General features: G+C 41.6%; 1 protein-coding gene across 3 annotated transcripts in view; it reads left to right on the forward strand.

Moving 5' to 3' along the window:
- The first annotated feature begins 6,196 nt into the window (after nucleotides 1-6,196).
- Nucleotides 6,197-13,353, forward strand: part of HERC2 (HECT and RLD domain containing E3 ubiquitin protein ligase 2) — a 104,919-nt gene continuing 97,762 nt past the window's right edge. For 2 of the 3 annotated variants that reach the window (XM_082278858.1, XM_082278860.1), the window contains exons 1-2: nucleotides 6,197-6,282; nucleotides 7,054-7,173. In XM_082278858.1, coding sequence (XP_082134984.1) covers nucleotides 7,102-7,173 — 72 coding nt within the window. In that variant the 5' untranslated portion in view covers nucleotides 6,197-6,282; nucleotides 7,054-7,101. The remainder of the gene's footprint in view (nucleotides 6,283-7,053; nucleotides 7,174-13,353) is intronic. The other variant, XM_082278859.1, reaches the window with a different exon arrangement.

The raw sequence follows: 13,353 nt of genomic DNA on the forward strand, positions 1-13,353 counted from the left end.
AATTCTTTGAGACTTGTTGTAAGCCCGAAGTGGACTGGATTTTGCATTTTGTGTATAATAATACACAAAGGCTTCCAAACTTGGTGGGACAGCTCGACACAAATGGCTCTTGAAAAAAAATTACAAACAACACAGGCATTGTCTTGTAGTGAGCAGCTAGGCACTGCTCTTACAGAGATGGTTTTGTGTCCCATTCACATGCATAACACTTCTTGATATTCACTAATGAGAGAAAAAAACGCCTCACATTCCACTGCTGTTGTAACTGGAATGGATTCCTTAGAGCGCACGCATTTAAAATAATTATTAATTACTAAAGATTTCATGCTGACACCGAGAATACCTGCAGGTTGGACTAGATACTATTTTTATGTAAACATATACTTGCTTACTTTTGTCCCTTTTTAATGAAAAACAATAAAAATTGTTCTCACAGTTTGTCCATTGGCTCTTAAGGTTCTGCATTTAGTTACTTGAGAATGCAATTGCCTCAGTTTTTGAGATTGATCTTATCAGTACCTATGAACCCATTTTCACAACTGAAATAGAAAGAAATATGGTACTGCCCAGATTGTCCAAATATACTTCTCTTTCCTGTGCCTGCCCTGCTTCAGATTCTTGTGATAGATTTACTTTATTCAGTTAACGTCTATCCCTCCCCACCTCCTCAGGCAGGCCTGACAGTGTTACAAATTGGAGGTGAGGGTACCATTCATGCTCCCAACCCTACCTTCTTCAGCCTTCTGTGGTTACACAGTTCCCACGTGCACCACCATTCATTTTTCCTCTACATCCTGCACCTCTACAGCACCTTGCCTCTTTTAGAAGCCGGTGTGGCTCCTTTACCACATTTACAACAAAAGAGACGTCTCCTGCACACAGCCAGACATTTTTAAAGTACTCTGTATTGTTTGTAGGTGTTCTAAGAGGTGGACCAGTAAATGTGACCCCTTGGTTTTAGTGTGCCTTTCACTTTGATATATTTACTTTTTTCTTTAATCTATAAGAAGAGTGAAGTGATTTAGAATATGCCTAGAAGTGAATACACATAAATGAGTGACTGTGTCTTGTGGATACAAAAATGCTGCTAGCAAGGATTTTCTTGCTATTTTCTAAGCCTGTGAGAGACTGTTCTCTCTCGCAGAAGAGGTAGCAGAGTTATGTAAACAACCAAACACCTGCAGCCTTGAAAAGCCTTGTTTAGAGTACAGTAGGAAAATATTTTGACAATGGATGTTTTAGGATTTTAGCCAATCACCCCCAAGGGGTGGCTGATCCTTTGTCCAATTAGACTATGAAGAAAAAAGTCTATAAAAGAGCTTGTAAAATAATTAGATAAATCAATCTTGCTGCACAATTCCTGCCTGCTGGATCTTCTTTCCTCCTCCCTACGGCTGCAGGACATGGTAATATACCCTAGGGCATTTTTTTTTTTTTTTTAATAGTGTCTGACCATGGAAACTAGATTTTTCCATGTCCAACAATTTCTCTGGAGGAGGTAAGAAAGATGTGCACAGATTTTGACAGACTTGTAGTGAATGCAGAGAGCTGAGATTCCTTCCACCTCACTAGCTCTCTGCCCTGCAGATCCTGAGGATGTTGGTATCTCTAAGGCAGGGCCATCAGGGAATCACAGAATGGTTTGGGCTGGAACAGATCTTAAAAGTCATCTCATTCTAAACCCCTTGCCATGGTCAGGGACACCTTCCACTCGACCTGGTTCCTCAGAGCCCCATCCAAACTGGCCTTGAACACTTCCAGGAATGGGGCATCCACAGCTTCTCTGGGCAACCTGTGCTAATGCCTCAATATCCTCACAGGGAAGAATTTCTTCCTAATATCTAACTGGGGTGTGCATTTGAAAATCCACCAGACCCACTTAATGATTATCTTGGGTGTAAAGTAGGTTATTGAGCAAGCTGCAGCACAAAGGATGATGCCTGGAGAACAGATTCACAGGATCATAGAACCTTGCTTTAAGATGGAAATATGCATGGAAGAGTGGAGCACAAGGCTTGTATGGTAACACTTCAACAGTTTCTCTTGGACTTGCCTTCTGAAGTCTGTCAGACCTTCATTACCTTGGTTAGTCTGAAGTGATACAACTCACCATCATTATGTAAATAAAGCTATTGGTGGACTTAATATTGCAAATGCTGTGTATAAAGACAAACTTCAGCTTCCCGAAGCTTCAAATTTTATGATTATTTGAAAAATAAAATTATTTTAAATAATGCTATCAAATAAATTGTTCATGTAGTTGTACCAGATACACTTTCTCTCTGTAAAATGTGGTGGGTACATATTTTTATAATCGAGAATGCCATTTGATATTGCCCCACATTATTACAGTGCATTTTAAATGGAAAAAAATACTCACCAGAAGTGAAATCTAAATCTGGAAATACAAAATAGTCCATAAATTCTTCACAAGTATCTCTAGCTTTGAATTTCCATGGTTACTGCACCCAAATATGATTTTTGTTGAAGTGAGTGCGTACCTGCTAATTGGACCAGTGATTCAAATCTAACAAGCTGCATAGTTGGGTACTTTTCAAATTCTTCACATCAGGAGTTCTAGCAAAGGCTATTGCCATTTTTTATTTAATAAAAATAAGAAAACTTCTGGTCGTCAAGGTAGACCGTCTAAAGATGATCATCTTGAAAAGCCAAACCAGAACTAGCAGTTAAATTTGCAGATGCAAATTATCTTATTTAGATATGACTTGCAAATCATTTAAACAAGCAGTAGGCACAACCAGTGGGCACTGTGGTTTCAAGCAAGTTTTCATAATTCCTTTTAGATTGGGCTCCATACATAAAATATAGAATCATAAAATACCCTGAGCTGCAAGGGACCCACATGCATCGGGTCGAACTCCCGACCTTGCACAGGACACCCCCAAGAGTCACACCATGTGCCTGACAGCGTTGTCCAAACGCTTCTTGAACTCCGTCAGGATTCGTGCTGTGACCACTTTGCTGGTGAGCCTGTTCCAGTGCCCAGCCACCCTCCGGGTGAAAATAATTTTCTTAACATCCAACATAAACTTCCCCTGACAATTTCAGGCCATTCCCTTGGGTCCTGTCACTAGCCAAGAGAAAGAACAGTGTCTGCCCCTCCTCTTCCCCTCATGAGGAAGTTGTAACTGCAGTGAGGTCTCCCCTCAGTCTCATCTTCTCCAGGGTGAAAGGACCAAGTGACCTTAGGCCCTACTCATACGGCTTCCCCTCAAGGCCCTTCACCATCACCATGTCCCTCCTTTGGACACTCTCTAAAAGCTTTATATCTTTTCTATATTGCAGTGGCCAAAGCCGCACACAATATTCAAGGTGAGGCCGCCCTAGTGCAGAGCAGAGCAGGACAATCCCCTCCCTTGCCCGGCTGGTGATGCTGTGCCTGGTGCACCCCAGGGCATGGCTGGCCCCCTGGCTGCCAGGGCACTGCTGTCTCATGTTCAACTCGCCATCGACCAGGATCCCCAGATCCCCTGCTGCTCTCCAGCATCTCATTCCCCAGTTGGTATGCACATCCAGGGATGCCCCATCTCAGGTGTAGCATCTGGCACTTATCCTTGATGAAATTCATTGCCCAGCCCTCTGCTTTGTCAAGATCTCTCTGCAAGGTCTCTCTGTCTTTGGGAGAGTCAACAACTCCTTTCAAATTAGCACTGGCGAACTTACTTAGTATCCAAAGTAATTTATGATGCTACTGAAGAGCACTGGCCCTAAAATGGAGCCCTGCCAAACTCCACTATTGACAGGTCACCAGCCTGATGTAACCCCACTTACGATAACCCTTTGTGTCTGACCCATGAGCCAGTTGCTCACCCACTGCATCTGTTATCCAGCTGAATGATGAACAGGCATGGCAACAAAACTGATGGCCCTGTAGTTACCAGGGCCATTCCTCTTGCCCTTCTTGAAAATCAGGACAACACTGATGGATGCCAGCACTTTCAAAAGCATTTTCACAGGGGACCCTGCTAACTAGTTCCTTAAGCAGCCTGAAGTCTGCTCTCCTCATATCCAGAGGTAAAGTTTTGCTGGCCCTTTTCCTCCTGCCAGCGGAGAATTTAAACTGGATTGCTTTGGGATTGCTGTGGCCAAGATAGCCAACAATCAACACGTCACTTATGACACCCTCTCAATTACCAAACTAAAAAATCAAGGAGGGCGCCTTTCCTAGTCAGCTCCCTTAATACTTGTATGAAGACGTTATCATCTGTGTGTTTTAGGAATCTTCTAGACCTGTTTGTACCAGCTGTGTGGTATTCCCAGTTAACATCTGCCAAATTGAAGTCCCCCATAAGGACAAGGGTGGTTGATTTAGATGTGTCCCTTAGTTTCTTAAAGAATAATTCATCAGTATAGCCATCGTGGCTGGGTGGCCTATATTAGACTCCCATCAGGACACCTGATTATTTATCTGATTATTTGTTTGTCCCTTAATCCTTAAATTTCAAAGCAGTTTTTATCCCTCTCTGGATTATGTCAATATGACTACTTTCTTACATTTTCAGTGGGCCAGGTAAGACAAGAGTAAAGTATTTCCCATCCTGGTGCAATAGCTCTTGTCAGCTAGTCAGAATAGACACAACATGATATGCATGACAAAACTTCCAGTCCCCTCAAAGTTTATAACATGTAGGCACTTGGGAAGGTTTTTCAAAGGAAACTACTTTTGGTTTTGAAAGGTCATATTTTAAAGTTTCTGTAAGTAAATTGAGGAAATTGGGTATTTCTATATTTTTATATAAATTTTGAGGCATTTCAGAAATTTTGTACAGTATTTTACTTCAAGTGCCTACTATATCTTGATCCAAGAGAGGTCTGCAGTAAATGACAGGCTAAGCAGTTAGGTCATGGTTGCAGTTTCAACTTTGAAAATGAGCCCTGGAGAATCAAGTTCCCTATTTTATTACAATGCTTCTTACATAATAACAACTAAGTGTTGTGTATTTTGCCTAAATGCCAGCAAATGGCCTCAGTTCTGTTAGCATTTCATTGACATTCAGTCTGTGGCTTCATGTTGGCCAAAGCCAATAGTAGTCCCATCTGCCAAGTCTTGCTCCTACATTCCTAATTCCTTAGCTGCCAGGGAACAGGAGTCTAAGTATTGTGAGAAACTTGACTTCTGGTTAATTTGAATTTCAAACTACTAATATACATCCCCAACAAACTTATGCTGAAAGATGATTATTTGCCCCAGAGCAGTTTCTCCCTTGAGCGATCAGTCAACATTTGCCTCCGGACTCCTGTCATTGCTTGCCATTAGCAAGTTCACACTTTATTCCCCAGCATCCTTATTCCTTCATGTGTAGGGGTATCACTTTACTGTTCCCAGCCTCTGTTCCTTCCCTGGTAACAGAAGATGCAGAGAAGGCAGGTTACTGATGTCTTCTTTGCATTGGTCTTTACTTACAAGACCAGCAATGGACAGAAACTGATGCACAGGAAGGTCCACCTGAGTATGAGTTTCTTTACTGGGCAGATGACCTTGCACTGGAAGACATTATGCAGAGGGGCTGCGGAGTCCCCCTCACTGGAGATATCCAGGAAGCATCTGGACAGAGTCACAGTATTATTAGGGTTGGAAGAGACTTTGGAGATCATCCAGTCCAACATCTCTGCCAAAGCAGGGTCACCTAGAGCAGGTTACACAGGAACACAGCAAGGTGGGTTCTCAATGTCTCCAGAGAGACATTGTGCCACGTGCTCTGGGATGACCCTGCTTGATTTGGGAGGCTGGACCAGACGCCCCACTGTGGTCCCTTCCAACCTTACCCACTCCGTGATTCTGTTTCCCTCCAAGCTACTGGTTACTAACCTTTCTCGTCTGAAACATTTAAAAGCTACTTTTTTTTTGAAATCAACAGTATAGTTTGCAGATAGCCTCTCAATTACTTAAACATCTCGATTTTGTGTTTTTTTAATCTCTGCATACCGGCTGTAAGGATGCTCTGATCCCCGTTATCACCGGCCCGGCTCCGCCCGCGGCCCCGCGCCGCTCCCCGGCGCCGCTCCCCGCCCCGCTGCAGGACAGGATGTCCCGCCTCCCGCCGCTCTCCCGATTGGCAGAGAGCTCCGCTGGCGTACGGAGGGCTGAGCTTTCCCCGTCTCCAGTAGCGGAGGAGCGAGGGCGGGATCGGAGAGCGGCTCCGCCGGAGGAGGGGTGGGGGGTGGGCGGGCGAGGGAAGGAGGGGCGAGGATTACCCGGGGCCGAGCGGGCGGCGGTGGAGCGAGAGCAGGAGCCGCCGTCGTCGCTGCCGCGGCTGCCCGGTGAGTGCGAGAGCCTCGACGGCCCCGTCGGGCTCGGGGGGAGCGCGGAGCAGGGGCGGGAGCGCCCCCGCCCCGTGGAGCGCTGGTGGGCGGGCAGGCGGCGGGGGGAGCGCGGCCTCCGCTCCGCATCTCGGGAGCCCCGCGGGAAGGGGAAGCAGCGCAGGGGCGGCCCCCGCGCCGTGTGCGGCGACCCCTGCCCGGGAGGGGCTCTTCCTCCGCCTCCCGCCCCCGGCCCGCGCCCCCCGTCTGTCCCCGGGCTGGCCCCTGGGTGAGAGCCGCGGCTGGCGGCCGTCAGGGGCGGTGACAGCGGGACGTGAGCGCGGGGGTGGGATGCTGCCGGGAGAGGGGGAGCCCCCGGCCTCGGCCGCCGCCGGGAGGAGGGGGTGCGGGTGACCCTGATAATCGCTTTATGTTGGCCTGCGGCTTGCGTAATCTGCGATCAATTATTTATTTCATGCACCACTTACGGGGCTGAGGGGCAGCGTTAAGGCCTTTGGTGTGGCTCAGTGCAGCAGAAGGGAGGCTTCCTTCCCACGGGTGTGATAGGGAAGGGATGTGGAGGCTTTTTTCTAGGTTCGGATAGTATTCCTAATGCGTCTTTCTCTCCCCGTGCATATTCAGGGAATGTGAACGAGGGAGGTCCTTCTTCATGATACATTTTTAAAGATCAAGTGGAAGCCGTCCTAATCTGAACAAAAATAACCTTGTGTGGTTTACTTCATATGCTAGATTGTCTTTTTTTTTTTTTCTTTTCTTCCGCTCTTTCTGTAGCAGGTTGGGCTGCTCAGCCAGCCTGGAGAGAAGGCTGAAGAAGGAAACATGTCTTCTGATTCTTTTTGTCTGTCTGCTCAAGCAAGGTTTGACTCCAAATGGTTGAAGACAGACTTGCAGGTAAGGAGTTTGATGGTCATATTGCATTGTGACCTTTCAGGCGCTGATCAAGGATGCTTTTAGTCCAAAAAGCTGACAAGTAGAAGACTGCAGCTCTTGAGATAGTGTATAGGTTTTCCCAAGTATGCTGATTTATAACTGGTTTTGAAGAAACACTAGCTTATTTTGAGCTGCAAATAGATCTGCATTTTCAGTCCAGTTCCTTCTGCTTTGAAACAAGCTGGGCTACATATGTGTGTTATCTTTGCAGAGTGTCAAAGCCCCTAGCAGAGTATGTGGCATTTCTGCTAGAACTATACATTCCTATTTAGGCTGTTGCTAAATGTCTTGCCTGCGTATGAGCTAGCAGCTTTAATGCACAGGAGAACTGACGCAAAAGGCAATGGAAATGTAATTTATATTTTTGAAGAATTCAGATTAGATTTACTGTAGTTGTTGGTATCATGAATAGAGGCTTTCCTTAAATTTTGTCCTTTTTGAAGGGAGTCAATTTTTTGTCGAAGGTGCAAGGTTGAAATGGAAGTGGTCTTTGTTGAAATATGCCAGTGTTTGGTGAAAGTTTTCTTTTGTCTTAGAAGATGATTTCTTCATTTAGCAAAGTTGCATGATACCGGGAGGAGGAGGATACTAACGTGTTTTCCCTGTTCAGGTTTTATGATTAAGTGGAAAATATGGAGAAATAGAGTAGTTTGGGTCAGTTATATTTGTTTCAGATGAAATGAGTAACTAAGTCCTTGTCGCTTTGTCTTCCTTTCCCCAGATGTTGCATATAGATTCCTTACTTTGAATAACCTTTCCAAGTTTCCACTCAAAACTAAAATACTTGCTGGGATGGGCCAGCCAGTGTTATTCTTTTCTTACTGTTAACAGTAGTGCTACTGAGAAATTCTTAAAAATTCTGTCTTTGTGACTTTATCCCAGATTACATGCTGATAGTCTGCATGGCTGAGTTGAGCTGCTCTTATGGTTAGACAAGGATTTTTCCCCGTGCAGTTGTGATTTGGAAGCAGCCTTTCTCCAGTATTTTACATCAAACAAGATAAATTGGAATCAGAAGTGACAGACATAGCCTAAGAGGTTACATTATTTAGTGGGTCTTGAATGTAAATGCTGTGAAATGACAGGGCTTGCTCTTGATTTGGCTAGATTAATTCTATTTTCATCTTTTGTTCCTACCAAAGTAAAAGTTTCAATCTAAAGTCAGATGTTTTCTCTAATGTAGTAAATAAAGATACTATATAACATTTTGGAGATAAGCATATTAAGAAATATGGAAATATATTTTTGTTTTCAGAAGGGTGGCTTTTGGATTACAAGTATATTGCTTCAATGATCGTTGAATACAGGAAAATGTATCTGAAAAAGTGGCTACCTTTGTTTGTAACAGCTGCTGACTATGCATTGCCTTTTTTTTCTTCTGTATTATATGGGGTGAAAAATGTGACTGTTCATGTGATTTCTCAGATTTTTCCTTTTTTTGTAGTGCCTTTTTTCTACATCCCTTTTTTTTCTATTTATTTAGACTTTTGGTGGAGGATTTCAGTTGTCATCCCAAGTTTTAAGGGTTATTTTCAGTTTTGTGTATAAATGCAATGAAATATTTGTGATTTATGAGTCTGTAGTTTAGTTAATGTGTTACAATAATTCCTTTTAATAATAAAAAAATCTTCATTTGCAGTATATTTCTATGAATAAGTGCTCGTACTTATATGAGTTCTTTATAAGTAATAACAAGTTAGACTCTAATTGCCAGGGTACTCCTTTTTTTTTTCTTCCAGTCAAGCTGTAGTCAAAATAATGAGATTAATGAAATAAGAGAACAGTAATCATTTGTGATCTGCTGGATGCAAACATCACTTCTCTGGAATCTGAAGACAAGCCAGGCCTCCTGGGTATAATATAATTTTCTTACTAGGTTATCTGTTTTTGGTATTACACAGGTCCTCATCACAGAGCTCTTAATTGGATGCGTGTGTTCAGTATTTTGAAAAATGAGCATGTGAATCTTGAGTAGCATCTTTTAATGTATTAAATGGCAGGTGTCTTCTGTAAAGGAGAGGGGTTTTGGGCTCTGGAGAAGTTTTCTACTACATGAATGATTATTTTAGCTACTGGTTGACTAGCATGACTTAGCTGCATGTGGGTATTTTTTTAATAGGTATAAATCCTGTGTCTTAATCCTTTAAGTTCTGTGTGTACTGAATATATAGATTTCCTATCATGCATGTTTTTACTGGCTCAGCTGTAGCCCTATTGGTGTTCAAGAGACTGTCAGCAGGAATTTGAAAAGGTGACTGTGAGAGGTTTGAAGAAGACACACTAAATTTATGTAAATAGATCAAGATGACTACAAATTGTTTTGAATTGGACCCTGGAACTCTTCACTTCGCAGCTACATTTTAAAATTCTCAGTGTACAGCAGTCCCAAGAATGAGTAGGTGACAGTCCTAGGAGAAACAGAATTATTCTGGGGAATTCTTACCTTGGAGATGTACAGAGACTGATTAGTTTTTAAAATAAATTCTTCTGCTGCAAAATTTGGGGTGTATAGCTAGAATTGGAAGTAAGATGGTTTCATTTGATGGCCTAGTGGTCTCCAAAGTACTTTTTTTTACTTTTTTCCTTTGTCACTGTTGTCAGAGAGTTTACCCTTTAGAGTTGATAACTGGCAGTTATTGCAGATTAAGCCAATGAAATCTCTCTGAAAATTATTGTATTCTTTTTTGTGATATTGCGTGAATAATGTAATACACAATATTCTAGTACTATTTGCATTAATAAGTCTGTTACATTGTAGTATTAATGTAATAAGAAAAGAAGGACATGTGGATTGTAGCACGGATAGTGTTTAATCACCTGTGTGCGTCACTGTTGCAGCTGGTGTCCGGGCCAAATTTAAATGTTCTTACTCAGTTTTGGGATGTTACTGCTGTGAGACAAAGGCAGTGTGGTGTAGCATGTTATTACTGTTCTTAAGTGAATATCAAAGGCACAAGTCCTTTTGTAGTAGCAGCGAGCCTCTGGCCTGTAGGATTAACTGATGTGGTGTGAAATGTTAATGGAACTGTATCTTCATGGTGTTTTTTGCTTATATTAATTTTTCTGAAACTGAACAATGCTATTTTAGGAAGCCGAAGTGCTCTACAAAGATCCAAGTGCATCCTATAACTGCTCCATGACTTTTTACTAACTTTGTAATTACTTGTATGATTTGTGGCTACTAGTGTAATTTTGAGGTGCTCAGAAACATTTATTTTACTGAAAAAATCTAAATTTCCTGGTGGAGCAAAATAAGATACACTGCATGTTGCCTGAAAAAACAAACTGTTACAGCAGCTGAAAAATTCAGGGTAGTTCAGGTGAATATGAAAACATCAGTATACAATATTGACATCTGTCAATAGGATGTGTATAACATCACCATTAATAAAATAGTTCTATAAAGTTATAAAATAGGCAGAGTTTAGTGCAGGACACTTTTTCATGTGTCATGTTTAACATAGTCACTCAAAAATTAAGTATATCATTTCAGTTTCTAATTTATTTATTTAGATTTGAATTAATACATTGAAAACACCTACCTGTTGATGACTATTACTAGTAGAAACCATCACATTTATAACAAAAGCTGTGTGTAATGGGAGATTGTGTTTTAATGACTGTTCCTAAGGAAGACATTCTTTATTATAAAAAGGGAAGATTAAAATTGTTTACTTAAACCTAGCTACCCAGTTTGCAGAATCAAACTGTGCTTAAAATAATTCTGATTAAATAGATGTACTGTACAACTAAATTAGAATCTTATACAGCGACCTTTAATTAGTGATGGATGAACAACTAAAAACTAGAATTGCTGTGAGCTAATGGGATGCATGTGTGTGTTCAAATGGAGTTTAATTAGGCTGCTTATTCTGGATCCTGTGGAGAACTGTTGTGCTTAATAGCAGGAGTTAGCGGGAAAAACTTTGATTTTCCTGTAGTGGGGAGAAAAACTTTAGGCAACAGTCAAGGTGGAAGAGCTGTCTGCAAGAGGAATATGAGGCATTTCCATCAGTTTTCATTGAGTTCATGGTTGGCAGACTATTTCTGTTATTATCTTTGTCCAGACATAAAAATGAGTTTTTAGAAATGAAATAGCCACCTTTAAGAGTTGCATTGGTGTGAAACCTTTTTACCCTTCCTTCAAAGTTACATTCGTCATTTTGATTTTCTTGAAAATCCTACTCTTTCTAACAGTGTCTTTACTTGTGATAAGATTATGTAAAGAAATGATGTCTTGGCTATTAAAAGCAAGAAGTTGGTGAAAGTTGCCTTCTCTATTTTGTTACTTTCCTTTTAACCTTCTTCTTTGTTTTGGTTTTCTGATCAAAAAAGTGAAGGGCTTATTTGGAAGTTCTTACAACAAACTGCAAATGAGGACTCCTTTACATTTAAAGGAAGTGAACTTCGCAGTAGCAATTTTTAAAAATTATTTAAATAATGAAGTAGTGCTATCTCTCCAAAATAAGTGATTTCCAGATGGAGGAAGAAACACTATATGTGGTGTGATAGGTTAGAGAAATGAGATTTAACACATGGGTACAAATATTTGGGCTCGGACAGACCTATTCTTCAGATGCATGAAGATAGTTTCTAGATTTGAGTGAATTGCATTATTTTTCTTTGTGTGTGACTATTAACTGTTAACTTCTCCAGCAAGTGGAAGACCAGCAGCACACTGCTACTATGGGGATGTTTCTAGTTTAACCCCGAATCGAAGTAACGTGGGACTGCTGAACTTTTCTGACTTAGCTCTCTGAGGTTTTGAGCACTGTGCCTAGGTCTAGTGGTGTTCCACTGTGCTTTGCATAGGTGTGATAAGCAGCTGGGGTTTCAGGGCATGCTTCATTCAGCAGGGAAGGAAGGAAGCTAGGACAAAATACTAAGACAACAATGAGAAAGGAAACACGAATTGAATGGATTCAAAAAAGCAAGAACAGAAGAGAGACTTAGGAAGGGACTTACTGTTCTGTGATTTTCCTTGCTATTACTGGGCTGAAAAAGTTTTTCGATTTAATATTTTTTTAAAGAGAAATGTTTTTTTCATATAGTCTAAAATACAGCCAAAGGCTAGTGCAAAAATAACTGAATAGAAGAACAGATTCTTCAGTACCCTTGCTGGCAATTCTGGGGTGAAGATTATTTAAGTAGCTTGTATTTTAAATCCATATTGATGTTCTGTGATTATGAAGTCAGTTTCTTAAACTTACAGTGCAATTATATAACCAGGAATCCCACCTGAGTCAATCCTCGTCCTTATGTGTCATTTTATTTTCCTGGCTTCATTTTTCTTGAGTTCAAGCTAACTTTTATGAAGGCTTCTATGCTTTTTGCAGGGAAGTTTATGAAACCACATTGAGAACGTCATCTAATGTACTACATGGAATGCATCTGATTTAAATAGTTGTCTTCAAAACAAAATCAGAGCTGCTGATTATTCTTTAAATAATCTATTAAAAGCAAAATTGTAGCAGTGCTTTGAGAATTCTCACGACCTTATCCAGTTATGGTTGCAAGATTTAATTTTCTTGAAATGCAAGGAAATGTTAACACCAGTGTCCTACTCTCTAGAGTTGATGGGGATGGACGGGAATTTCACTGCCAGCCCTGTTGGGGGCTGGCAGCAGCATATGTCAGCAACCAAACTAGATACCCCTTGGACTTAATCAGATGTTGTACCAGACAGAATAAATCACAGTTTAACTGCAGAGATAAGATTAACAAAAGATTAGAGTGGAGGCAGCCCAATTTACAGAAGAAGTTCACTTCAAAGTCTCCTTAGGCCCTTGCTTTTTTAGTTTGGGATAAGTGAGCAGGGCTGAGCCTTAGGTCTGTGTGGGAACCGTGGATTTGTTGAGATAAATGGCTTTCAAGTGCAGAGATCGAGACATGGTCTGGGCATGAAAAAGTGTGACAAATGATGGAAGAGGCTTGGTGTTTCTGAAGGTGAGATGTGTAGGAGATGGGGATTGAGAGGAGGTCAGTAGATGTCATGGGAAAGGACAAGGGAGATTTTTAGCATCTGGAGTGAGTAGGAGGATTAAGAGCATGGGCCAAAGTTGCAAGGCAGTGGATGGTAGTATTGGAGTATAGAGCTGCTGTTGTCCTGGTCTTGGGAAGGAAGCATGTAAGTGGTGGGGC

This window comes from Coloeus monedula, assembly GCF_965178545.1.
Source record: "Coloeus monedula genome assembly, chromosome: 3".
NCBI lineage: Eukaryota > Metazoa > Chordata > Aves > Passeriformes > Corvidae > Coloeus > Coloeus monedula.